The 26833-nt window shown below is 46.6% G+C and overlaps 2 protein-coding genes across 5 annotated transcripts in view; one reads left to right on the top strand and one right to left on the bottom strand.

Moving 5' to 3' along the window:
• The window catches only part of B3GAT1 (beta-1,3-glucuronyltransferase 1), a 52407-nt gene extending 27637 nt beyond the window's left edge, over window positions 1-24770 (top strand). Inside the window, exons 1-5 of one of the 4 annotated variants that reach the window (XM_030538064.1) lie at window positions 4949-5112; window positions 8625-9133; window positions 13312-13608; window positions 21308-21423; window positions 21971-24770. In XM_030538064.1, coding sequence (XP_030393924.1) covers window positions 5001-5112; window positions 8625-9133; window positions 13312-13608; window positions 21308-21394 — 1005 coding nt within the window. In that variant the 5' untranslated portion in view covers window positions 4949-5000 and the 3' untranslated portion in view covers window positions 21395-21423; window positions 21971-24770. The other 3 variants (XM_030538065.1, XM_030538066.1, XM_030538068.1) reach the window with 3 other exon arrangements.
• Window positions 24771-24911: 141 nt separating this feature from the next.
• The window catches only part of GLB1L2 (galactosidase beta 1 like 2), a 51675-nt gene continuing 49753 nt past the window's right edge, over window positions 24912-26833 (bottom strand). The window contains exons 18-19 of the mRNA XM_030538063.1: window positions 26019-26135; window positions 24912-25478 (exon numbers count right to left, since the gene is read on the bottom strand). Of these exons, the coding sequence (XP_030393923.1) occupies window positions 25392-25478; window positions 26019-26135 (204 nt within the window). The 3' untranslated portion in view covers window positions 24912-25391. The remainder of the gene's footprint in view (window positions 25479-26018; window positions 26136-26833) is intronic.

Genomic DNA, 26833 nt, shown 5'->3' with positions numbered 1-26833 from the left:
TCCTATAAACATTGCCCCATGCAAACCAGGAAACCCAAACACAACAGCATGAGGGCTGTATATGAAAAAGGGATGGTGAAACTGACTAAACCAGATTGCAAATCAAAGCAGCCTTGTTTCAAAATTTAGCAAGTGACACAGCTGATGTCAAGTAAAGTCTATATTTAAAAAAAAAAAATCTTTGAGTGTTTGTTTATCCTTCAGTATTGTAATGTATTGACTGCTCCCTCTTGGATGGAATAAAAACTACTCCACTGTGTGTCATAATCATGCTTGCAGTGAATCTAAATGCATTTCTGGGAAAGACAGGCTTTTCAGCCTAAAAGAAACACTCGTGTTTGGTTTGAATTTTTTTGCGGAAAAAAGGCAATTTTTTTGTTTTGTTCTGAGTTGAAAATTTGTTTTGTTTCAGAGCAATATTTTATCTTCATTTTTCACAGTGAGGCTGGCCCAAAGGTGCCCTTCCCTAGATCTAACTAGGCTTGGGGTACCCAACCAGAGCAGTAGTGCATTCTCCTTGCTCTGTTCTGCACGTGGCTATCCCATTCTAGGTTGACCGTTTCTTCACCATCCTCTGGTCCTGTTATGCCCTTTTCAGCCTGCAGTCCCATTATTATTGTGGTGCTGCCTAGGAATCTCAATCAAGGATCAGGGCCCCATTGTGGCAGATACTGTCCTGACAAGCGACCAAGGAAGAGGGTATCGGCTCCTGAGAGCGAGCAATCTAGGTTTCAGATGGGAGGCAGCAGGTGGGCAAAACGGACAAACGAGGTGAGGATGACTTGGCAGTAAGGTACTGATGAAACGAGCAGTTGAGCAAGAAAACAGTTCTGCTCTACCTGGTTCCTTAATTCATGCCAGACGAAGGTGACTAGTTGGCACTGCAGTAGAGAGAGGTCTCAGGGTGGGGTTTAAAAGAGGCTAAGGTAGAAACTTTATGAATTTGGGTGGAGGTTTTTTTCCATGTATGGTAGGGATCAGGATGGGAGAAAACAGGGGATTGAGGGAGGGGTGGACAAGTGAATGATTGTGGCCAGCATTATTGGTCTCATAAGAAGCCTCCTTTCCAGGGGAGAAAGTTTCATCTGCTTTTGTTCCAGCTATGCTAAAATAGGATGGCCGCTGACACATCCAGGTACTTCCAGAATGGCGCAACCTCACACGTCATGCTGGCAGGGTGGGGTGGGGTGCTCTGCAAAATGGGGACCTCTGTGTATTGTGCGTGTGAGGTCATGCCAGCGGGGGTGGAGCAGCACGTTCTGATACTGGACAAAACCATTCTGGTACCAGACAGGGAGAAGTGTTAACAAAAACAGGACTGCCCAGCTTATCACCAGACGAATGGCCTGCCTCTGCTAGAAACATGTCTCTGTGAGGTGGAGGAGTGTAAAGGTCTTGTGATGAGAACGCAGCAAAGAATCCTGTGGCACCTTATAGACTAACAGACGTTTTGGAGCATGAGCTTTCGTGGGTGAATACCCACTTCCTCAGATGAGAACATTAGTCACAGCTAAGGGGAACTGATTACCTAAATTTGCATGGGGTCCCAGAGGCCTTTATGGCTTGACAAAAGCCCTGGATTCCAAGAAGGTTGAGGATTATTAGGGAAGGAAGTGTTTCCATGGCAGAGCGCCCATGAACTCTCTGCCCTCTGCTGGCATGGGGGGAATGAAGGCAAGCCAAACCCACCAGCTATCCCCACTGGGCATGAGGCGGGCTGCTTTGACCTCTGGCAGCTGGACAGCCGGAGTGGTAGACAGTTGACACGGGAGCAGTTAAGTACTCTGCAGCCAGTTATAGGGAATCAATGCTGAATAAGGCCATGCAGAAATATCTGGCATGTGCTCTCCCCTGTGTCAATGGGAGGGAAACCAGTCCAGCATCCGGCTCTCTTTCCTGCCCGCTGTATGGATTGCAGGGTTTGTCTGTCCGTGGGTAGGATGCTGGTGAATTGGCTCTGGAGCATCAAGTGGAGAAAGCATTGTAGGTGCATCCATACAGCATCTGGGATGCGTGATTCCCAGCTCAGGTAGACACATACATGCACTAGCTAGCGCATTAACTAACTCCCAGGTATGTACTTGGGCAGCTAGCTCAAGCAGAGCCACCTGCTCTAGGAAATACACTCCCCTGCTTCTATATAGATGCACCTTCTACGGCTAGAGCACTGAATTCCAAGGTGCCTGCCCTGGGTCAGGAGCATGCACTGTGTGCCATTCATTGCGATCTTTTGCCAGCTGCTGTAAGTTGGCTCTCAGAAGCTCCTTAGCGTGTCCGTTTCTCCTCCCGCTTTCCAATGGTATCAGCTGTTGCTCAGTGCGTTCATGGCATAGGTACTCTACTGAGCAAGGAGTTCGGTCCCTTTAGAGCTGCACGCCACAAGAGCTGTCCATGGAGAGACTTTAAGGTTGTATTTCGAAGAGCAGATGCTATGGCTGTGTAAGTAGGTGCAGGTCTTAGGGTAAATGACCCCAGAGCTCTCTGCCCTGTGTTTAGGAAACCACCAGGGCAAGAGGACGAGGCCAGCTGTGATAAGACTTGATCTCCCCAAGGTGCTGTGTGCACAGGGGGGACTGCTATGACCCAGTCTGGCTTAGGAGCCAGCCTCTGCTTGTGTGAAAGGGAAATCCTTGCTGGCAAGAAGCTTCCCTTTGTCCCTGGTGTATGTTGTCTGGACAAAGCTGCTCTCTGGTGCTGAGAAATCTAAGCTGAAGGAGCAACTAGGAGTTTGGCCACACAAAGCGCCTCCTGGACTCCACCTTTGAAGCGGGTTGTGAAAGCCTTTTCCTGTTAGTTTATGACGACGGGGCAATGGGAAGCTTGGTTCCAATAGATGAGATCCTCCACCACTGGCTGCAGCTTTCCTGATCCTTCACAGGCCCCTCGAGTGTTATTGGGGTCTGTCCTTTTCCTAATATATCTGCTACCAGAGTAGGTGGCAACTCTGATTACACAGAATGCATCCTGTGATAAGAGGCTTGAATGAGGGCTAGTGTGTGCCATGAGCCCTCAGAAGGGCATGCAACTTGGGCAGTGTGGATCTGCAGATCAGACCCTATTCTAGAGGACCCTACAAGGTCTTTGGAATGTGCAATAGCACATATCCCACCAATGAGAAATCTTTGGATGTGCAGTTTGTAGCTTTCATATAAGCATCTGTAGATATCCTAATGTCCCAGCACAGTGTGTGTTTGGGGTCGGGGAGAGAGTGGGACAGGGGACTCCCCTTCAACCTAAGAAGTGAGCAAGGTGAGGGTTCCAGAGTATAACAATGAAGGAGAAAAAGACAAATCAGTCAGAGGTTTTGCTGTGTAGGCAACTATTTTCCTGAACCCAGTGCAACTCACCCTGTATCAGATCCTCCCCTGCCTTTGGCCAGGGTATTCTCTGGGTGCCCCTTGTCTTCTGCAATGCACAGGTTTGTGTGGCTGACTAAGGCATTCCCCTCAGGGAGTGAGTGCACTAAACCACTGTCTGTGTTTGAAAACTGTCCACCCTGCGGGTGCCGGCTAAGTGCTGTACACTGCTTGCCAAGATAAAACCTAGATAAAATACAGTCTGCTTAAAACTTGTGTGTGCTTTTGTTGAATCAGGCTAAGCCAGTGTGGCAGCTTAATATACTCCAGTCCTGGCAGTTCAGAAAGGGTGGAAATGAATGCGGAGCAAGTCTGCAGGAGGACAGGAGACCAAAGGCTAGGGAATAGGTTCCTCCAGGTGGTAGAAATGGAGGTGGGGGGGGTTGGGGGATTTGCACTGGGGTTGTTATAGTGACACATGGAGTACAGAGTAACCCATGTCATTGCAGCAACCTCCCCAATAGCATTTGAATGAAGATCTCCCATCAGATGGGGGTAGCATTGGATTCTTTGCCAAGCCCTCCACCTGGCAGAGAGCAGCACAATTCAGTGGTCAGAGCACAGGACTGGGAGCCAGCTCCTGCATTCTAATCCTGCCTCTACCACTGGTTTACATGTCAGGCAAGTCACTTAATCATTCTGGCTCTCTGCTTCCCTGCTGTACAATGGGAGCAACACCTCGGAGGGGGCTCCGGAGGCTTGCTTAGTGACAAGAGATGCTCTGAAGATGTAAAGGGCTAGTTATTGTCCCCTCCAAACTGGCTACTGCCTCCCACTGGCTAGGATAGTTCTGGATTTCTCCTTCCTTCTGTGCAAAGCTGGGAACAGATACCATACAGGGGGTGGGGAAGGTTGGCCTTTTTCTCACTGACCCGGTCTTGCTGCTTGGGCCATTTGCAGTTTGCCAGTAGCAAAGCAGATTGAAAATCTGCAGAGGTCAGAATGTGACGTGGCTGTTAACAGCTCATGGAGGCTGATGTACTGGTGCAGGGCTCCTGTGGGGCAGCCAGAGGCTAATGCAGGCCACAGTGGCAGATGACAATTGCTGGATATGCTCTGGGATTCATACACATGGCTATTTGCCTAAAGTTCATGCCCAGGTGCCCATTTCTCACCTGAGGGAGGGCTCAAAGGCACTAAACTAGCTTTCTGCAAGACGGAGCTTGCTTGGCTGTTCTGGGACACTGGAAATGCAAAGCCCTGAACACCCAGACAACTCTTCTCCTGCCTCCCTGGCAGCTCCTCCTGCTCCTTCCTCCCGGGGAGAGCTTGTTAGCACCAGGGTGTCTCCCTGAAGGGCAGCTGTTCCCAGAGCTTCTCTCTGTCTATTCTCCTTTGTTTTGTTTTTCAGGCTTCCTTCCTGCTGGGTCCCTGAAGCTCCCACTAGTGGCTCTGGCGACGCCCCGTGAAAGCACTCGCTACGTGGCCTCCAGCCTGTGCAGCTGTTGGATCTCCGAACCTGCTTTTGCAATGGGTGGGTTGTGAGCGCTGGTAAGACCTGCGAGCTGTGTCGCCTTTGCTGCTTTCTTTCTGTCCTTGTTCCTTCTTGCCCATTTATTTCTGTTCTCCATGTGCTCTGCTGTTCTGTCTCTGGGGTTTTCGCTGTCAGGTAATGAGGAGCTGTGGGTCCAGTCAGTCTTGGAGATGCCGAAGAGAAGAGACATCCTGGCTATCGTGCTGATAGTTCTGCCCTGGACGCTGTTGATCACCGTCTGGCACCAGAGCACCATTGCTCCGCTGCTTGCAGTGCACAAGGGTGAGAGAAACTGACCAGTCCATGCCACATCCCCATGTCTCATTCCATCCCTCTCATGATAACCATGCTTATATCTCCACTTGTGGCCCATGCTCAGGCAGCAGCCTCCTCTGCTCTGTTACAGGGAAAGCCCAGAGCTTAGAGGGGTTCTTCCTAAGATTCAGATCCTGTGGCTTGGAAGCTGGGCAGTTTACTGCTGAGAACTGGATAGCTCCTGTGGTCATAAATATATAGTCTCTAAGACAGAGTCTTGAAAGACGATGTGGACCACTGCCCAATGGCTGTGTTTCTTACTTAGAAGAAGCCATCAGTGTGTGTCCTGCTCTGGGGGGGGGGGGGGGGAGAGGAAATCCCTTCTGATGGTCCCTGCAGAAGTTCATCCTGTAGGAGTTAATGACACATTTTGCAATAAAAACAGTAGCTGAAGCAATGCTGACAAATGCAGCAGAAAATATCTCCCAGGGCCTCCAAACAAGCTGGGTAAAGAGCAGTGGACTTGAAGCGGGAGGCTGGGTAGCGCATTCCAGCATCGAGGGCCTGGGGAGAGGGTGCTCAGGACTTCCTGCTCGTTTCCCCATCCGGATTAGAACTTCAGGAGAGAGGCAGCCTCTAAATTATCTAGCACCCAAGCCACAGAATCGAATTCCCGTCTGGAGTAACTGAGATCAGATGTGGGTGGATGGTTCTGAGGTGGTGAAATTTTGCTCTGTTTTCAGAGTGGCGGTAATGTCCAAGGAGCACAAGCAGCGTCGGGCAGATGCCACTTCGCCCAGCGCATTTGCCAGTATCCTTTCTCTGCCTTTTCCCTGGGCCCTGCTGTCTCCTGAGTTCCATCTCGGAAAGGAGCACTGGCGTCTTTGTAGGGAGGAAGCTAAGCTCTGTTTTCCCCATCTCTTGCCCATGCTCTAAATTCTCTTCCCCTTACCTCTCACTGTCCACCGGGTCCCCTTCTCCCCTCTCAATATGGTGCGGCTTTGCCTTACCCCCTTCTGTAGTCTGATATGCTATTTAAATCTGCCACTTTAAAACTTTGAAGTGGCTTCTCCTCCTCCCCTAGATGACTGTAGGAGAAAGGCCCCTCTGTATGACTCTGCCACACAATTGGCTCAGGATGACTCTGAGAGAAGTTATAGTCCTGTCCCCCATCCCCCCTATCCCCCAAAGGTTCAAGTGGGCAAGAGCTCGCCCCATGAGCCTGGAGGAGTGCAGTGCAACAAAGAGGAGAATACTGGAATTGAAAGGCGAGTGTGTTGATGCTATTAAAGGAAAATGGAGTCCCGTCTCCCCACCCATCCAGGCTCAGCTCAGTGTCCTGGAAGGAAGGAGACACTTCTATGAATGAATGGTGACCTGAAAGGTAGAAGGGCGGCCTTGAGGGTGTGGCACAGGACTGGGTGTGGGTCCTGTTTCCCAGCCCAACTTCTGACTCACTGGTACACCTTGGGCAAAACACTTCCATGGTCTGTACCTCAGTTTCCCCATCTGTACAATGGGGATGAGCACACTGGCTTGCCTGAGAAGGTTGTTGTCAGAGTAAATTCATTCATATTTGTAAAGCAGCTTTGAGAGACTTGAGTTGGAGGTGCCAGAGATGAGAAGAGCAAATAGTGTGTCGGCCAGCCTGGTATGTGAGGAGTGGAAGTGCCAGAGGATTTAAAGCTAAAGTCTTGATCCACAGGGTGAGGATTAACAATCCCATGTATCCTGGCCAAGTTCTACTCTGTCTAATTACGTTCTGCCTCTGCGCTATCAAATACATTTCACAGTTTATTCAGGGTGTGAATTGTTTCCCGTGTTTCAGATTTCTAGACTGCTGGGCTGTGCATAGTGGAGGCAGTTTATCTTAGAAAGGTCCTGATCCGTACAGGTGCTGAACACCTTACCCGCCCATCAGTTTTCACTGGAGCTGGGGATGATCAGCTACTTGATATATTGGGTCTTAAGTCACTTGTGGTGTTTACCCCAGCATCCAGCTTGATGGGTGATGCAGAATAACATAGAAGGATATGCCAAGAATGTAGGAATTGTTCTAGTGGTGATGGTCCATCTACTCCTGTATCCTTTTGTCCTCTGGTGCTAGCCACTATTGGGAAGTGTTAAAACCCCATAATACACTATTATCACATGCCCTGCAGACAATGGTTGGCCTATATCCTGGACCATAAGTGTTGATATTCTCATTGTTTGATCATCCCTAGTGCAATTGTAGCTTATGCTTTTAATAGTACTAATGGCAGGGCTGCAGTTCCCTGGAAATGGCAAACATATGAGTAGGCTTGGAAGGATTTCATTGTTATTGATAACGTCAATTTTGTTGTGCACACACAAACAGACAAAATGTTTCCATCCATAATAATCAAAATTTACGGATAGCTAAAGTTAGAAAAATGCTGCTTGAGAAATTGTTAATTTGATTTAAGGATGTTTACTTTGTGTATTATGATGTGATGCCGACAATATGTATTTTAACGGTTATAAAGCTTTGCTGTTTTGAATCTCAACATCTACTGTCATTAAATAATTATTCTGACCCCTGCAACTATGAAAATTTAAATAGGTGAAAATCAGGAAAAAAGTTAAAAATAAACGTTGGTACTATCTGTCAAGATTTATAAAAAGGTACAAATTGAAATCAGCAAAGCCTACATGTGAAGGTTTATCTTGTCTGAGCTAACACAGAGTGAAACTCTTGGTAAAGGATTCTGAAGTCATGGTCGTTTGGACTTGTACTGTTGGTAAGCGTTGTGATGGTGTTGCTTGTATCTGTAATATCCTGCATATATCCCTTCAAGATTCCTGACCAGGACTTTGGAACAGCCATATAAGAGACTGCCTCAAAAGACCGTAGGCCCCCCTGGAAGGTTAGTCGGAGCTGTGTGAACACTTGTGAAGTGACTAGGTGACATATTTCAAGATCTCAGCTCAGTGCCTGGATTTAAAGAACACCTCATAAATGGGATACAGTGTTATCCTGCCCAAATCCCAACATAAGCCAATTCCATTCTGTTGACCCATATTGTCTCTGCAGCTCCCACTGGCAATGGTATTTGTCACTTGCTGTCCTGAGCTTTTGCTATACATTCGTGCACAGCTGCAGAGTCCTGCCCTGTGGCAGGAGCTGCTCCAAGGGGCATGGAATACAAAGTACTTTGGGATCCTTTGGGTTTGGCAGGTGCTGTATCAGTGTCAGAGTATCTATTATTCTACACTAGTTTGTCGCATTCGGTTGTTGTTTCTTTGGGCCCTTAAAGCTTGTGGCTCTGAGCAGTTCCCTCCTGCTAGCCTGGAGCTGTCAGAACTTTGGCTATGTAGCTAGTTCACCAGCTGGCATCTCTGTCTTGTGGGTTCTTTGTTTCTTGCAAAAGGCCTCTGTTTTCCAGCTTTGCTCTCAGACCAAGAGGGTGATCTCCCCTGCTAGCAAGCTGCCTGCTGGCTTTTCTGAGGGAGTGGTGGTGAGGAGACTGTTAGAGGACTGACTGTGTGTGTTCTCTTTCTCTCATGCCCTTGTGCAGATGATGGTGGTGACTCCAGGCGTGATCTGGCCCAAGGCTCAGACTCCAAGGAGTACTGCCTGTCAGACCGCGACATTGTGGAGGTGGTGAGGACAGAGTACGTTTACACTCGCCCGCCCCCATGGTTGGACACCCTGCCCACCATCCACATCATCACCCCCACCTACAGTCGGCCAGTACAAAAGGCGGAACTGACACGTCTGGCCAACACCCTCTTGCATGTGCCCAACCTGCACTGGATCCTGGTGGAGGACTCACAGCGGCGCACTCCTCTTGTCACCCGGCTACTGCGGGACACGGGGCTGAACTACACCCACCTCAATGTGGAGACACCCCACAACTATAAGCTGCGGGGAGACATGAGGGACCCCCGGATCCCCCGCGGGACCATGCAGAGGAACCTGGCCCTGCGGTGGCTGAGAGAGACCTTTAACAAAAACAGCAGTCAACCTGGGATTGTTTACTTCGCCGATGATGATAACACCTACAGCCTGGAGCTCTTCGAGGAGGTAAGATGGAAGCAGAGCCTGCTCAGCTGGGTTACGTTATACTCCACTCCATCACCACTGCCTGAGCTTGCAGGGTCCCCGGTGGCCAAGCCCAGAAGCATCCATAACAACGTTACTGCTTGCAGCACAGAGTAACAAGGCACTTGGTGTCAGTGATGTGCTCCACCCAGCAGGTAACACAGTTACGCGCTCTCCCAAGCCCAGGGCCTGTCATCGCCACTTAGATTAAGTAAAATACACCCTTAAAGCAATGTCATTTAAACCACCTCTCAGCATGCTCTGGTGCCTGGGAACCAGACAGTAAAAATAGGGCACATTTGCTAATGTTAAAGGGACCATGGGAAAAGTAGCGTAGACCCTACATTTAGGATGAGGGTCTATAGATGGGGTGGGGGTACCGGGCATTGCTGTTTGTGCCAATTCAAGAGCCCATCATCCTGGATTCATTTAATAAGTATTTCTGGGGGTCCTGCCATTTGGGGGGATATGCTGACCAGAACTGGGCGAATAACTGATTAGTTTGCTGGTGGTATCGAAAAATCAAAACCAAAAGTTCACTTTGGAGCAAACTGAAATTTTTAAAAAATGTTAATGAATCAAAAAGTTGAAAAAAAATTGATCCAGATTTGAAGCATTTTTTAACATTTAAAAAAAAATTCAAGGACATTTCAGAGCAAGAAGTCATTTTGAATCAAAATGTTTTATTTAGAAAATGTAAAAACAAAATATTTTTTTAAAATATTTTTTGAGAGGTGGGTTTGAAACAAATTCAGTGAACCAGACATGAATCTGTGAAACATTTTGCTGTTGTGGTATCTGCATTTTTTGCCACAATAAGATGTTTTAGTTAAAGAAAAAGAAATGGCCAGCTCTAATTGTGACCCTCTGTTACCACTTCCTTCCAATCAGCCCCAGGTCTGTGCTGCCCACTCGTATGAACTCCCTGCTCCCAGCAGACCTTGGCTATTCCTCTTTAGACTGTCTGCTTCATTGATTCCTGTGGGAATTGATTGCAGTGCCACTGGGAAAATTGATCCTCTGGCAGGATCAGGCCCTTAATTGTTTTAAATGGAAGGCTCCCTGGCATCATCTTGACTGTACAGGGTAGAGCCATCTGGCTGGCTCCTCCAGTCCTCCTTTTTCTCCACTTTGCAAAAATGTAGCAGAATAAGCTATGGTTGCTTCTTGCTTAATTAGTGCTGTCTGGAAATGCATCCACTGTGAAACCTTCACTGGTCTCTCTGGGCCTAAGCACAGATGAGTGTGCATGTGAGCGGTGCTCCCCCATGCTGCTCCGGGGGAATTTCACCCTGACCCTGTACCTAAGGCATCTTCCCCAGATCACACTGCATTTGGCTTGTACCATCGTACTTCAGGCATCACTGGGCTTTCCCTCGTTTCCTCACTGTTCGCTTGCCCCCACCTCAGCATCTTTATTGCTTAAATTCTGTCTCTGGCAAGAGCCTGCTCTGCATAGATCCATGGCCTCCCTCAGGGTAAACAGAGCCCTTTCAATGTTCTCTGAACAAAGTCAGGCAGTACAATGGTTGCCCTTGCAGGACATCTTGTTCAGAGACGCATTGTGCGATTCTCTCCAGGCTGCCGCACATGCATGAAAAGCAGGCGTTTGTCAATACCTGTTTGCCTGTTTATTCTGAAGAGCATTAACCCTTCAGATTCTGCCACTGAGTTGACCAAACCTAAGTTGTAAATATGCAAGCAGTTCTCACCTCCGGGGCTGCTGATTTGCAGCATCCAGAGACAAATGGGCTCCCAGGATTGTCTGACTCAGCTCGGGGAGACGGCTATAATCACAGCCTGAATGTCTTCCGTTTCCTTCGAAAAGTGGCTTTGAGAAGGGACTGAATTTATCTGAGTCTTTTCATAATTTCTCTTCCTAGTCATGTCTGCTTTGCGTGTTTGTGTGTGTGTACATGTGTATGCACACTCATCTAGATGTTACTGAAGATAAATATCAAACCTGGCCTGATCTGTAGTGCACCTCCCCCGGGCCTTGCCTGTAGGTGCGCTAACCTAATGTCAATTGGGAGGCATTACTTTTATTTTTTCAAGAGGTGCTGCTGAACCAAACCTCAAAAGGCTTTATTCACAGTATATTATACCACCCAACTATGATGCTACTTTCATTGTAGTGAAGGGTCACGAGAGTCCAGAGGAGAGCATCAAAAATGATAAAAGGTTTAGAAAACCTGACCTGTGAGGAAAAGTTTTAAAAAAAACTGGGCAGGCTTAATCTTGAGCAAAAAAGACTGAAGTGGGGGACATAAGTCTTCCAATACATTAAGGGCTGTTACAAAGAGGACAGTGATTGATTGATCTCCATGTCCACTAAAAGTTACACAAGAAGTAATGGGGTTATTTTGCAGCCAGTGAAATTTAGGTTAGCTATTAGGAAAAATTTGCTAACTATACTGGCAGTTAAGGGCTGGAATAGGCTTCCAAGGGAGGTTGTGGAATCCGTCATTGGAGGTTTCTAATAAGAACAGGTTGGCCAAACACCTGTCAGGGGTTGTCTTGGTTTACTTGGTCCTGCCTCAGCATGGGGAGCTGGAGTTGACTTCTCAAGGTCCCTTCAAGCCCTGCATTTCTGGAGAGTCTGGGTGGGTGATAATGGCTGAAGCCAGGGAACTCAGAATGAAGTCTGTGTGGAGTGTATTTGACGCTCCCTATTCCAGCACAAGCATGTTCTTGAGGGAAGGATTCTATTTGTTTGGAGATTGTGTATGTTAGTTCAGAACAGGCTTCCTCTCTTTGCCTTGTATTCCTGGAGGTGTCATCACATGATACAATCTTTAATTCCTGGAGACTCCAGGACAATCCTGGAGGGTTGACAACCCTATCTTCCTCCCCCTGAAACCTACCTGCATTAAGAGGCACCAGGCAGCCAGTGAAAGGGGCAGCACGATAAACATGGGTGACTCTTCTCTGTGGATAAGTGGTGCCATTAGCATGTGTGTAATGCAAATGGGCAAGTGCCTTCAACTCTTCAGGTCTCTCTCACTGTAATTAGCATTCATGAGATTAGCTCTGGGAAATCCCCACTCTGAGGGTCTCGGTGAAAAGCAGAAGGTGCAGCAGAGGGAGCACGCTCCTGCCAGCAGAGCGGAGACAAGACAAGGGATAAATCGCTGCTCGTCCCATTTGCTTGGCGTTTACTAGGGAGCCAGACTTCTTAACTGCCCCTCATTTGAGAACCACGTTCGTAGTACCTCATTGCAAATGTTATCCCCTTTCCCATCAACAGTGACTCACAAAATGGAGGCTACACTGAATGCCACTTGATGCTAATTCTCCTCTATAGCATAGTTTCCAGAAATCTTGTCTTCCTAGCTCTGCTGTTAACTCACCATGTGACACTGGACAAGTTCTGCCCCCCCGTGCCTCAGTTTCCCCATCTGTAAATGGGGCCAACGATGCTGAAGGAATAATTTTAAAAATTGGATAATATATACAGAAAGTGAAATTAGGAAGCTTAAACATAGCTTGAGGTTATATAATTTTGATTTGTATATTCTGGATTGAAGTGTGAAAAGCCTATATCCCTTCACAGGTTTATTTCTAAGGCAGAGATGGATACTACCGCATGTATCTGTATATCTATGTTTAGATGGCCGGTGGATGAAAAGCAGATTTTAAAACCTTGGCTGTAACTTTTATTTGCTACTTTGTTCCTTGCAGGAAGCCTTTGCCACACTGAAGTCTCAGTAAGAGTAATCAGTGTAACTGTGTATCTGCATATTCACTAGCATCTTTACCTGAGACTCTTCAAAGCACTTTGTTAGCCACCCTGCAATACAGGGCTTATCTCCTCCTACAGTTGGGCAAATGGAAGTATACAGAGATGAAAGTATATGGCCAAGGTCACAAGGAGAGCCTGGAGTGGAGCTGGGAACAGAACCCAGCATTCTTGGCTTTCATGTGTACAGTATTTATACTGCCTTGCTTCTCTGTGTCTACTGGCCTTTACCTGCTTCAGAACACCCAGGTCTGGTGCTGCAGTGCACACAGAGGTCTTGCTGGGGACTGTCCAGAGTCACTGCATGTTGCATGTGTGGTTGAAGTAGTTTGGATTGGACGTTGCATGTGTGCTAGCAACTGTCAGAGCGGGTGTCCTCTCCCCTCGCACTCACTGTACCCTTCTCTCTCCTTGCCCCCAGATGCGCACCACCAGGAAGGTGTCGGTGTGGCCGGTGGCTTTTGTGGGTGGCTTGCGTTACGAGTCACCCAAGGTGAATGCAGCGGGGAAGGTGTATGGCTGGAAGACTGTTTTCGACCCCCACCGCCCGTTTGCCATTGACATGGCGGGCTTTGCTGTGAACCTCAGGCTGATACTCCAGCGATCTCAGGCTTACTTCAAACTGCGAGGAGTAAAGGGTGGTTACCAAGAGAGCAGTCTTCTCCGGGAACTAGTGACCCTGAATGACCTTGAGCCGAAAGCTGCCAATTGCACTAAGGTATGGACTCCTTCTGGTACGTGGACCATAAGGACCCACGCTCCTGCATCTATCACTGATCACAATTGCAAGGAGATGCAGGAACTTGAAAAGGGAGCATAGGGGTTGTCATATGGGATCAGTCCTATAGTCTAACCAGGCCGGTATCCTATCTCCCATCCCTCAGGGTTAGCCCAATGCCCATCCAGTCCAGTATCCTGTCTCATACAACTGTTGGTACCAGATGCTTCAAGGAAAGACACAACCCCCTCCCCCCCAATAAATGGGCAGTTATGAAGTAAAATGCATAGTGAGGAAGTTGCATTTTAACTCCAGGCTGGCTTCTGCCCTGGAGTGTGAGGGTTTGTCCCCTCTATAAATGTCTGCTAGTTATGGTTATTCTACATGACATCCTTACTGTTTATATGAATGTCTAAAACCTTTTTGGTCTCAATAATGTTCTGTGACAGTGAGTTCTGCAGATGAATTAGGCATTGTGTGAAAGAGCTTTTCCTATACGAAATGTGCTGCCTTGCCGTTTCATTTTCATGTATAATAGTGAACACCAAAGTGAATTTCCAGCTATGCTCCTGCTTCTCAAAAGACGTTACAGGAAAACATGGATTTTAGAGGGGTGAGCAGGAAAAGAATAATGTCCTACATTATGTTGGGAGGCAGACAGGCATCCATGTGGGGTATGGTGGCAGAGAGGGGGTCCAGGGTAGAGCTGAAGCGGTATGAACCAAATGGAGTTGACTGAGATGTTGGCATTAGACAGTCAATCTGCTCTGCTCACCCTCTCTGCTGCTCTGCTTAACAAGAGCACAATAATGTGTCCTAAGAGCGGAGGGAAGTGAGATCTAATGCTGGTGTGAATGAGGGGAGGAGGCATGTTGGGTAGAACACACTCCAGATTGATTCCCTCTTAGAATGGTAAATAGACAGGATGCAGCAGGCAAGGGAATCCAGTGTTTCGAACTGAAGCTGGTGCAGCAATGGCTATGTGGCCTCTAGAAATACACATAGAAGAGCAGCTTTTGATGTGAAGGTAGCTGTCACAGTAAAGCATTGTGCTGGAAAGCTGGGCGAGAGCAAGGCCAGCTGCAATGGGACATGCTGTCAGGACTTTGTTTCCAGACAAGGGGGGAGATTTTGTTTCTTGAGTCAGACAGGAGGTAACTTCTGTGCTGTGGGTCAGGAATTGAAGAGGTGGCAGCAGGAGGCGGCTGTTTTCTCTGTGATGTGGCAGTGGAGATACCACAGGGACTCGGTTTTGAGCCGGAGACAGTGTGATCCTGACCAACTTTCAGCACTTCAGGTGTCCTGCTTTGCCTCTCTGTTTCCAGCTGCCACCAGCCTCCCCTTCAGCAATTATCCCATAACTCATCTGCCCAGAGTGAGGTAAACAAAAACCAAATTCAGCAGAGGCACAGCTAAGAGAATTCAAACGAATGAACTCCCTACACAACAAGTGAGGGCACGACAGCAGAGAGACGCCTCCCCTTCTAAACACTGGAGCTGAGCAGTTTGTACGCTCTGCAGGGGCATTGCCTGCAGAGTGATTATGGCAGGGTTTAGGGTAGCTAAGAAGGGGCAATGCATGCCTGGAAACTTTACCTTGTTAATGGGAATGGCTCTGCGGTGATCTCTTGAGGAGGTGGGTGGAAGGAGAGTAATTTAAGCTGTGCTGAGACTCTCACTATCACTACTAGTGGTTGCAGCCCTGAGAGGAATGATGGTTCAGGGATTAGGGCACTAGCCTGTGACATCAGAGATCTGGGCTCCATTGCCTGCTCGGCCACAGACTTCCTGTGGGACCTTGGGAAACTGAGGCACACACACTAAGGCCATGATCCTCAAAGGTCTTTAGGTGCCCACTGCCACTGATTTTATCCCCTTCCATTTCCATCTGTAAAATGGTACTTTTCTCTGCTGCAGAGAGGTGTTGAGGATAAATACACTAAAGAGTGTGACTCTCTCAGATATGATTGTTATTGGGGGCTAGATAGGTACACAGGTAGACAGCCCTTTACCAGATGCCTCCTTAGATGTCCCCCATGTGCTGCGCTGGGATTAATTTTTATCACTCTCATCAGACTCACACACAGACTGAAGTGCCTGCAAAAAGCTTATTTACCGGCCAATAAGTCAGTCCTGTGTTGCTCTCCTTGGCTTAATACCTGCCTGAAAGAGGGGGACTGAAAGGAAGATCTTCACTGTGGGCACTGCAGGAATTTCTAGACAAAAGGAGGCAGGCACCCTTGAAATCCCTGCCAGGAGCTGCAAATCCTGAGAGGAGAACATGCAGAGAGCTTTCTCCATGGAGATGGGGGGAGATGTGCTTCTCTGAGAGAGGCAGACTTTTGTTTTGAATGGTCTGGGTAGCAATTTATCAGCCACATTTAATTAAGTTTCTATAGTGGCTGCAGTTAAGCACCCGCCTTCTGCCCCTTCTCCTGTCTCTCGGCTGCCTTATGCACCGGGCTCCAATCTCAGACTAAATTTGTGAGTTTGAAACTGTGTGGGTATGGGGGTGAAGGAAGCCAGCCTGCTGCCTAGTGTTGGACAGGGATGTTTTGCTGCTGCTTCCGAGGGGATCAGAGAAAGGCAGAGTATTTGTGGACAGAGAGAGCTAGTATGAGATGCCAGAGTAAGTGTGATCAGCTACCATCAAGGCTACAGGCTAAGGATGGAGTTGATGGGGAAGAGCGGTGCTTCCTCACTAGCATCTGTGGAAGAACACTGCAGCGTTGCAGGATTTTGCACTAGCTCTCGGAAGAGAAATAAATCTCTTCCCTAGATAAGATGCAGAATCTATGAACCCTGATTCTCACCATGTATTTTCCAAGATGTAGAAAGGAACTGGCTCCTTTTTTTTGGTCACAGATCTCATGTAGCTCAAAGTGGCCCTAGGACAGAACGATTCCCGCATGATTCCACTCATGAAAGCAGAAGGCAAGAGGGGCTCCTGGGGAATAGCTTCCTTCCTTCCTTCCCAGATTTCCTGTGATAAAGTGTGTGCGCTGAATGCAGTGCAGATGGAGGGAGACATCAGATCAGCAAACTCCATTTGTATTTGTTCTCTCCCTGTGTGAGCTGAGCAAGTATCTGCTAGGGCAGGTTTACCCTCCCTTTCTGCCTGAGTTATTCCCCTGTGACTGGGATGCCAGCTACTTCAGCGTCCCACAGGGCTGCACTTACTTGGATTGATTGCAAATGTTCCTAGGGCAGGGGCGATTCGATACTCTAGCTGCCATTGGTCACACAAGGCCACATGCTCTCGCTTCTGGTGCCAGACTGGCAGAGTCGGACTCCTTAATATTCAGGAGGAAAAGGCCTGAGGAAGCCCCTGAGGCTGTGACTCTAAGGCAGTGGTTGCAGATAAGCAGAATTTAGAGGAATTTAGGACATGTTCAGATTTCAGCCATCAGCACCAGTGCAGTCTTCTAGTTCACATAGGGCTAAGATGCTGTAACCTGCACCAGGGCAAAACTCTGGTGCAAATAGTGCCTTTGCATAACTGCACTAGGGGTGTGTGCTGGTGCACTCACAACAGCAGCTGGGCTGGTATTAACTCCCTAACATAGACAAAGCCTTATTTTAACCCGTTTTCTTTTCTGGGCCACGTATGCTTTGTTTGAAGCTTCAACCCTTGGTCACATCAGGGCTTCTCTGAGCCTCACTGGCTGGGGAAGAGCATAAATCTTGTTGTCAAAGTAACTATGGCATGGTCATAGTTATAAGAGCTACTGTCTGAGCTTTGCCTCTGCTCAGGGTTTGGGGAATCCCCATGCTATGTCCAGCAATGTCCCATCCACTAAGCTATCCCCCTTTCAATGCAGCTACTTGTGTGAGCAAGCTTAAAAGCTGCCAGCTTGTAAGCACAAGCTGGAAACCTGCTTTTAGAGAGCAAAGTGATGGCTTGGATGTTTGCAGAGGAAGCATGCTTTAAAATCTGAGCAAACAGCTGTGTAAATCTGATTTGGTGTGTGGGGAAGAGGCAGGGTAGCTCTAAAGACAACCCAAGAAGCAGATAACTGTCCAGGATACCAGCCTTGCCCTGAGCCACTTGCAAAAAAACCCATGTAACAGCATAAAGGTTCTAGTCACAAGTGGAGTGTCTGCTTTGGAATAAAGTTTTAAAATGCACATCAATGTGAATGAGGGGGTCACTTTGGAGATGGGCCTAATCCTCCCCTGCCTTTCACTTGGGGTTGTCACTACACCTGTGCAGAGAGGGTAGAAAATGCCACCAAGTAGAATGCTCCATGTGCTCACAGCAGCCAAACAATCTTATACTTACATTGCACTGGTGAGATGTGTGACACAAGGTGAAAGATGGGAGAATTGGGTCCCTGATTGTTTTCCCTTAAATTGCACTGTGCTCCAGAGATGAAATTTGCTGGTGGAATGTACTCGGTTTGTAATTTCTTGCTACAAAACAGTGAAACTCTAATGAGATGAATCCTGCAGTGGCAGGGTATGGGGGTTATCAACTAAGTCTCTTCCTTCCCTAGGTCCTCTGATTCTTAAACTCAGTTATTGCCTGAGTTTAAATACAGCTGCATGTAATCATGAGTGAATGCTATTAGAGAGGTTAAAGGGGGGGGGCACCTGAGATTTGTAAAGTACTGTTCAAACTGCCGCTTGTGCTGAGTGCTGTTATGGACACAAGTCTTTCTGCTGTTGCTCTGAGCACAATAGTAATACAAATGTGAAAATAAGTTTTGAGACATGAGGGCAGACCTTAAAAGGCCTGTAGAACTACTAAAAATACAACCTGTGTTGTTATTACATGTATGATCCACACTTTGTATATAGCAGAGGAAATGCATTGTCCTCAAAGTTACAGACAGTTGACTGAGAAATGAAAAGCTGTTTCTGTACCTGATTGTTGCTCTGTACTAGGCAATAACTGCTGTGACCCCACTAAAGAGCACAGTGTAGATACTTAAGTAAGACTTGTACAAAGGGCTGGATATTATTTTTAGTGGCTGCCTGTTGCAATCAGAGATAGGGAGCTCAACTTCAGTATTTACCTTGATGAAAAAATACTATAGAAATGACCTCAAGCTCCCTGCTGTTGCAATTGAAGGGGGCTGGTATAAAAAAAGGCTGAGTGTTACAAAAAGGTTCCCTTCTCTGACAAAGTGGTGGGGAAAGCAGCCCAGTCCAGGTTCTTTCCAGCTGTTGGAAGCAAACAACTATATTAATGTCACAGAGAGAGATTCACCTCTGCTGCAAGTGTTGTGCTGGCTTAAACCAGAACTGAATTAAGCCTGTGAATAACAGGGAGCTGAGTATTTAACCACAGGCAAAGGTGCCAAGTTCATTCTTGGGAAGCAAAACATGCTTTTGCAGGTCTAAGGAAAAGCAAGCCATCACCATTGACTACAAAATGGATCAGGGAAGCTTGGATAAAACATGCAGTGTATTGTCATAGCAACAAGATGGGAGCCCTCACAAGATAAGAAATATCAGTGCAAACTGGGTATGAAAAACGGGAAGCTGTAGGTCTGACGGGACCTAACTGCTACCATAATGCAGCTGCAGGGAGCAGAGCAATAAGAAGTAACCTTTATTTTTGCGTGGGTACAGAGTGTAAACCAGCTTCCAGCTCTGTCTGCTTAGGCATTTTAATAGAGCAGCTAGAAATCTTTTGCGTGAGACAATTTCCCCAAGTAAAAATGGTTTTGGAATACATTTCTCATTTGTGAAAGTTTTTTTTACGTAAAGATTTCATTCCTTCCTCTGCCACTTTTTCAGAGGAAAGCCCCAACAACTATCATTTTCATTTTTAGAACTTCAGTTAGAATCTGACAATTCTGAAATTGTTCACTTAACTATTTTTTTAATCCAGTTCTACATTGTATACCACACTGAGGTCAGTACAGAACTATTTTCTAATAGAGTTTAGCTGGCCACTCTGAATAGGCTCAAATTGGGTTAGAGGCTTTAACAGCAGCAGACTAATATGCTTTGTCTGGCCAGTGTAAGTAGGGCCAAACAATATTAAACTGGATTAATAGGGACTCTTTAAACACACACCCTTAATGTAGATAGTGGCCCTCTGGCTTTTGATGGCACAGGACCATGGCCCTGGGAGTTGGGCAAGCAAGTTAGTAGCATCTCTTAGCGTATGTCTACACTGTAGTCAGAGGGTGTGATTGCAGCTCATGTTGACACACCCCTGAGCTAGCTCAGGCCCTAGAGCAGCGAAGCGGTAGCAGCGTGCACTAAACCTCCTTGAGCACTTTATCCAGGATTATGGGTAGACTTGTACACCCCCCACTGAAGCATGCGCAGCTGCAGTTTCACTGCTCTGGGACTCCAGCTAGCTTGGGTAGAAGTACCTCTATTAGCTGTACTTGAACAAGCTCACTAAAAATAGTCAAGATGCAGGGTGGGCTTCACCAGTGCCCCCATACCTGGAGGAGGTGGTGTCAGGATGGGGTGGGCTTATGCAGCAGCATACTCATGTCTAGAGCAGGCACATGTACCTGAGCTCCCATTTGCACATCTGCTTGCAATGGAATGTAGCCTAAGCATGTTGGCGAGCTGTGATTGTGATGACCTAATGAACAGCGCAGAACATGAGGGGCTGATGAGTGTGAAATTTAACCCATTGGTCCCTAGCATTTTCAGCAGGGTTACTCAGCACATGTACCGCAAAAGGTCCAAAGCAGATATCCAGCACTGAGTACTGTGGTCAACTACCCTTAAGCCAGTGTGAGAATCAGAAAAGAAAGGGAAGAGATCCCAAAGCAACAGTCACCCAGTCTCTTGGGGATGCTTAGAAGAATAAATGGATAGTGAACTCCAGATGTCACTGACAGAAAAGCTCCAACTAGGAAGTGAGAGCCCCTCCACTTCTGCTTTTTCAAAGGTACTGATTCCTTCTGCGAATCAGGCCTGGGATGGCTTCAGTGCATGTAGATGGTGGTCTGAACTGATGACTCAATGTTTCTTTCTTGTAATAACTAGTAGTTACAGCAATGAGTGTACAGAGCAACAAGGTGCCTTTCTATTTTCAGCCCAGCTGTCTGTTGTACAGTGAGTGGATGATGCTGTTGTAGTGGCTTGATATGCAGCCACCACTGGTATAATTTAGTGCAGCTGGACTGTAATAATTGCTAGCTCAGGTAGACACACATGCAGTAGCTTTGATTGAGTGACCATGATAAAAATAGGAGAGTAGTCAGTGGCACAGCCTGTGGCTTCAGCTAGCTGCCCAAATGCACACCCAGGATCTTGACACAGGATTAGGCTCTGGTGCTAGCCTGTGCATGGTGACTACACTTCTGTTTTTAGCCTGCTAGCTCAATCAAAGCAACTACATACGCACCTACCTAAGCTGGAAATTACATCTCTAGCTGCAGCCTCAACACTTTGAGTTGGGGTGGGGGAGTGTTTGTCTCTATAAACACACACAAGAATTTTGATTCCAGAGTAATGATGGAACAGCCCAAAATCAGTGCAAAGGATGATAGTCTTTAGCGGAGGTTGGTTGATAACTAGATGGAAAGAGCAGGTTAATGGCCTGAGACAGCATACTGTCAAATGGGTAATTTTTGCACATGGTGCATTTTCAGATGTCACTGGCCATAGCAAATCTACGCTTGAGGGTATGTGGTTAAATAGCACTATTGGTTTAATGTGCAAGCTTAGCTGCATCTCTGTGTTATGCTAACAAATAATGACTTCTGTGGGCTTGGTTCAGATTTTAGTCTGGCACACAAGGACGGAAAAACCTGTGCTCGTGAATGAGGGAAAGAAAGGCTTCACAGATCCCAACGTGGAAATCTGATGCTGCATGGCTGAGCGGAGATCAAACAGGTACACCCTCCTGCATCTACCCAGAGGGAGGAGAGGACTGAGTGAAAAGAATAAGCACTACAGCAATTTTTCAAGGAAAGTATGAACATGCTCTCTCTGAAAGCCAAGTTTGAGAGAGCAGAAAGTATGTGTGTAAAGGATGGGGTGATATTTAAAGGGAAAGGATAGGGCCCAGAAAAGGAAAGTATTTAGAAAGTAAGGGTGAAAAAATCTTGAGAGGATAATGGTCTGGTTAATTGAGGGGGTTTTAAAAGAGAAAAGGAAACCTGAGGCTTGATAAAATGGACAGTATAGTGCTGAAAGAAGGTAGGGTTTGTACACATGGGAAACTACTCCCTGCTGATTAATGTATAGCGCACCACCTTGCCATGCAGTGAAGGACTCTGTGGACCTTGCTACAGGACAGTGAAGTCCTTTCGCCACCATGCAGTTGCCTAGCAGCAACAGTCAAAAACCATGTTCTCAGACAGGCTTGGGCTAGCTCCAAAGGACAGCAACTAGCTGCAGTGAGCCATTGGGGTAACCCACACTTGTCTTTCCTTTGCAGAAGATTCTCTCATTCTGCAGGCTCCCCTCTGCAGCTGTCAGGACCACTCCTGACTTCTACGTGTTTTAAATGTATGAAAAACAAGCAAGTTAGAACAACTGACCATACCTGCACTGCTCAGACTCTCCTGAAACTTCCTCCTGGACTCTGAACAGACCTGGGCCCTCTGGAGACGGAGGAAAAGCACAGAAACCGTAGCACTGACCTCAGCTTCAGTACAAGGTGCAGAGCCTGTGGGCTGCTTAGACTGGAAGGAGCATGTGCAGGGCACCATGCACTTGAGGAGAGGCCCAGCTGGAGCTGGTTTCACAGTAAGGATGAGAAGTACCACAAGGAGCCACATCTATCTTGTGTCTGTGGAGAGGACACCTTTGCCCTTAATTTGGAACCCAGGTTATTCAGTATTTATTACACTGCATAAGACTAAGCTTTGGAGAGGGAGAAATGCAAGGCAGGTAATAGCTAACCAACAACTATCTGTTCTTGCCACCCCATGCCCCTTTTATCAGCTCCATGGCTTGGACGGTGGTCTGACAGATTTGACATACCTCCATGTACTTGTATTGATTTGTTTACAGCACCTGTGACCATCTTCACTGTCCCTGCTAAACTAACTGGAGGTAGGCCTGAGCCAGAGGACTGGGACCTATCTCTAGTGCTAACCTGACTGAGCCAAGTGTTAGGCTCCCTGAAGTGCACACCTAGCTCAAGTAGTTTTGTTTTTTTTTTCCCCCCTCTTTAACAAAATGGGAGGGAACCACTCAGCATTTCCCTGAATGCTGCTGTCATCTCCAACTCCTACCCTAGGCTTAATTTCCAGTGTTCGCTGGAAAGGAGGAATTATGCAGCACCAAACCCACTTCTGTCTATTACTCCCACCTTCTTGAGTACATTTAGTGTTGACTTTAAATATGTCCATTTCATGGTACCCATAAAAAGCCACTTGAGCAGTTCTATATCTGCTATTACTGATGTGCCCACCTCTAGTATGATGGCCCAGGGCTGTATAGCTTCCAACACCTACCTGCACAAAGGGTGGATTGAAAAGAAATAATGTGAACAAAAACAGCACACAATAACCTTAACCCAAACAACTTCAAGTACCTGAAACCATGGTGGTGCAAAGCTCCTTCCTGCAGGAGAAAGTTACATAGGTGGGGGTGGTTGGTTTTTTTTGACTGCTCTGTGTAAGATAGAGAGATGTCATGGGGAAGCGCAGTCTCTTAGGTGATGCTTCTGTGTCTGAGACTTAGACACACAAAAGGAAGTTAATCAGTTCCTATCCAGCCCTTTTGAAAAAACGTTTTTTCTAGATTGCTGCTTAGGTCTGGTCAGACTTCAAAAATCTCCCCTTCTTTTGGAAAAGTTTGAAGCACAATTTTACATGTGAATTAAAGGAAAATGTAAAGAGATTCACTTATTTTTTTAACCCTTAGCATATAGAATATTTCTTGCAGAGTATTGGGTGTGGGCAGAAATCACTCATTGGAGTAATGCCAAATCTATATTTCCTAGTATTTAAAAAAAAATTGTTTGTGGAATTTATTTTCCCTGCTGTATTTATCACTGGGGAAAAAAGTTACCTCCTTTAGCTGATAAGGTTCTTTAGTTTCCATTCATGGAAGCCTTGCTACATAGCTTCTGTGAAAACCTTCCTTTGTATACAGTGGCTGAAATCCAAACTGGATAGCAATGAGTTTATGCAACTGGTATCCACTTGCATTTTGGGAACAGCCATTATTAGCTCATGTTAAACAGTGGTGCTCTGCATCAAAGCAGGTTTATTCCACTATTTTACAAGTCTCCCAAGTGCAGTGCTCAGTCTGTATCTTAAAGGGGGAACAAATTGGTATTTTCAAAAGGGATACAACATTTTCATGATATTCAAGTTATGTTTTCAACTGATGTCCTAGCTGCATGTCTGTTTGTTTATTATAATAACCCTGCTGGATTGCAGCCTTCCATCCTCTGTAAGGAACAACAGCTGGTCAAATGCAAAGGACCATGTCCTAAAGACAACCCTGAAATACAAATATGCTCCACTCTCCTCAAAGTCAGCTACACAAGCCAGGCCTTTCCAGCTGATCTGGTGGTGATTGCTGGAAGAGCAGAGGTACAGATGCTATGGAGGATGGAGTGTATTACAGTTGCACTGTCTGTTCTCAGTTTTAATTAAACATGGTTTTTAATGGTTAAAATTTTCTTGAAATTGATTGTTACTGCCATTGCCAGGTAATTATGGTGGTGATGTCTAACTGCTCCTATAAGTACTGACTTGACACCTCTAGGTCAGAGGCCATGTTGGTTGCAGGAGAGATGAGCAGCTCTTGGACACTGCTAATTCTACACTGACAGCCCGAGGGTATTTAAACCATCTTCCCTATACCTTAAGTGGGGAAAAGAAAATGAGCAGGTTTTCAGAGCCAGCAAGGGCTCTCTTCAATATTTGACCTGTCAATCTGAAGATTGCCAGGGTGGGAAGTTATAACATAATCCCCACTGTGCTTCTTTCCCAGGATCCTTTATTCCTGTTTGTTTACATCAGTTTAAAAAGAAGCCCAGAGAAAAGTTAGGTTCCAGTAACAATGGGAGCTCTGATGTAACCACTCTAGCTCTACCAGCTGAAGTCTGGGTCCTGTTCACACACAGGAGGACATGTTCTCCTTTCAAGGCTACTACTAAGCTTGCTCATGCATCTTTCTTCCTGAGGTAAATGGGATCTGGGTCCTTTATGGTATGGAGTACAGGGCTAAGTAATACACTAAACTGTAAATCAGTGGGCTACTTATCCATTCCCCTTCTAAACCTGCTCTTTGGAAGGTTCTTAATTTGCCTGAACTGGAACCTTAAGTTGAGACAACAGTCCTGCTTTGGCAGAGGAGAAACACAGATAATGTTAGAAACTGTTTGGGTTTTTTTTCCACAAAAGAGAACGTCAGAATATTAAAAATTAATTTTTAACATCCAATCAGAATTCCAAAAACTGAACAAAGCCCCTTCTCTACACATAAAGGCTGTTTCAATTCATCACAGAAATTCTCTTTCCTTTTCATCAAACAAGAGATGTTCACATAGAATCCCTTAATCTCAGGCAGGGGCTGGGCTCATCTCAGATGGTTCCCTCCCCTCCAAGACCCTATTTTAGTCTTTATCCCTGGATTTCCCATTACATCACAGCCACCTGTTCCAAGCTGGTGGCCAGCTGTCATGTTGAATTTGGAGAGCTAGATGTCCTGGGAGAAACTGATGGACTCACCTCTCAGGGTGCTCCAAGTCTATCCCCTAAACTTGTTGCCAGGGAGCAAATCCTTTACACTGGTCTAGTGGAAATTAACAAGCCCGGCTGTACTTGGACTGATGCATCCCCACACATACACCAAAGAATATCCAAGATGAACCCAACGGGAGGCAGTTCTCCTGTTCAGTCCAAATAGTGGGTCCTTCCTAGATAAGGCATATCTACAGATTGTATGATCCGGCCTGCCGTGCGCTCTTCAAAAACGATAATCTAGAGAATAAAGAGATTGGGAATGGGAGGAGGGAAATGCCCTTTAAAATGACAATCACTGCTCTTTCTATCACAGAAATATTTTTGGGACTTGAAGATCAAGCCTGAATTTTGGGGGAGGATGCAGGAGGCTCCCCTTGAAGGGAATGTTGTCAATATACCACCCCATTAGTCCCAGTATGTACCCAAATGCTGGATCCATACACTCAGACTCCCATCACTTGACATCCTGGGCTGTATTAAGACTTGACAGCAAAACACCAATCCAAAGTCAAGTGGTCTTGCATTTTATTTAAGTTATGCTGCCCTTCAAATTCTATATAAAATACTGATCCAAAGCCAGTGTTCAACACAATTTATTTTTTTTTACTCTGACAGCCAGGGAACAGTGTTGCTCTAAACTGAATCTCCACTTCAGAAAGAGCTACCCCCCATGCTTTGCAGAGTCAGATTAAGGTCAGTTTTTAAGGTACTGAGCATTCCTAGCTGGCCTTAGACAGACATTAATCTGATAAGCATGTTTAATAGAGAGCCTCTCACCTCATTGTTCCCAGGTTGCAGCCAAGTTGCAGGGAGGTAGAGTGTTTCCTGGGGTCCAATTTTCCAGTAGCGTCCTAGGTTCTCTCCATTGACGAACACAACTCCTTTTTCCCAACCCTACAATAAAGGCAGCAGAGCAGGGTTACTGAAGCAATTGCTCTCATTAGCCAAAGCGCTCACTCACTAAAGCCCTAGTGTTTTTTCAGGCCACCTGCTGCTAACCATCACTCTTTTGCTCTTAAAGCAAGTTGTTCAGATAGATTTAAAACCCCTCACATTCCACTCCAGTCCTGCCACTAATGTACCTTCTTACCTGAGGAGGTCTGTCCTTAAGACGGATCTGCCAAGGGCAGTGACCAAAAAACAAATGACTTGTTTTACAGTAGTAGCTAGAAGCCCTCGCTAGGAATCAGAGCCCCGTGGTGCCAGGTGTGGTATGCAGCCCCCATTACTACAGTAAGTCTCGATCTTTAGTGTATTATTCCCAACACCCCTGAGAGTTTGTTCCCCATCTATACAATCATGACAAGGCACAGAGAGTAAATGATTTGCCCACAGTAATATAGAAATGCTGTAACAGAGCAGGGAAATGAACCTGCTCTTTCAAAGTCCTAGGTTAGTGTAATAATTACTAGACCATTTCTTCCTCTCACAAAACAATTACCCTACCTCAAAGAGCTTACAATTTGAGTAGCTTTCCAAATAAGTCAATCCAGCAGCCCTCATCCGTGTCACATCTGAGGGCCTTCCAGCAGTGCATGAAAGCACTGTGGCTAACATGTCTGGTTCAATATCTCATCCTCCCCAGGGTTTCT

Source organism: Gopherus evgoodei, chromosome 19 (genome assembly GCF_007399415.2).
Source record: "Gopherus evgoodei ecotype Sinaloan lineage chromosome 19, rGopEvg1_v1.p, whole genome shotgun sequence".
NCBI classification, from domain to species: domain Eukaryota; kingdom Metazoa; phylum Chordata; order Testudines; family Testudinidae; genus Gopherus; species Gopherus evgoodei.
This window is presented reverse-complemented; position numbering and strand designations above follow the sequence as displayed.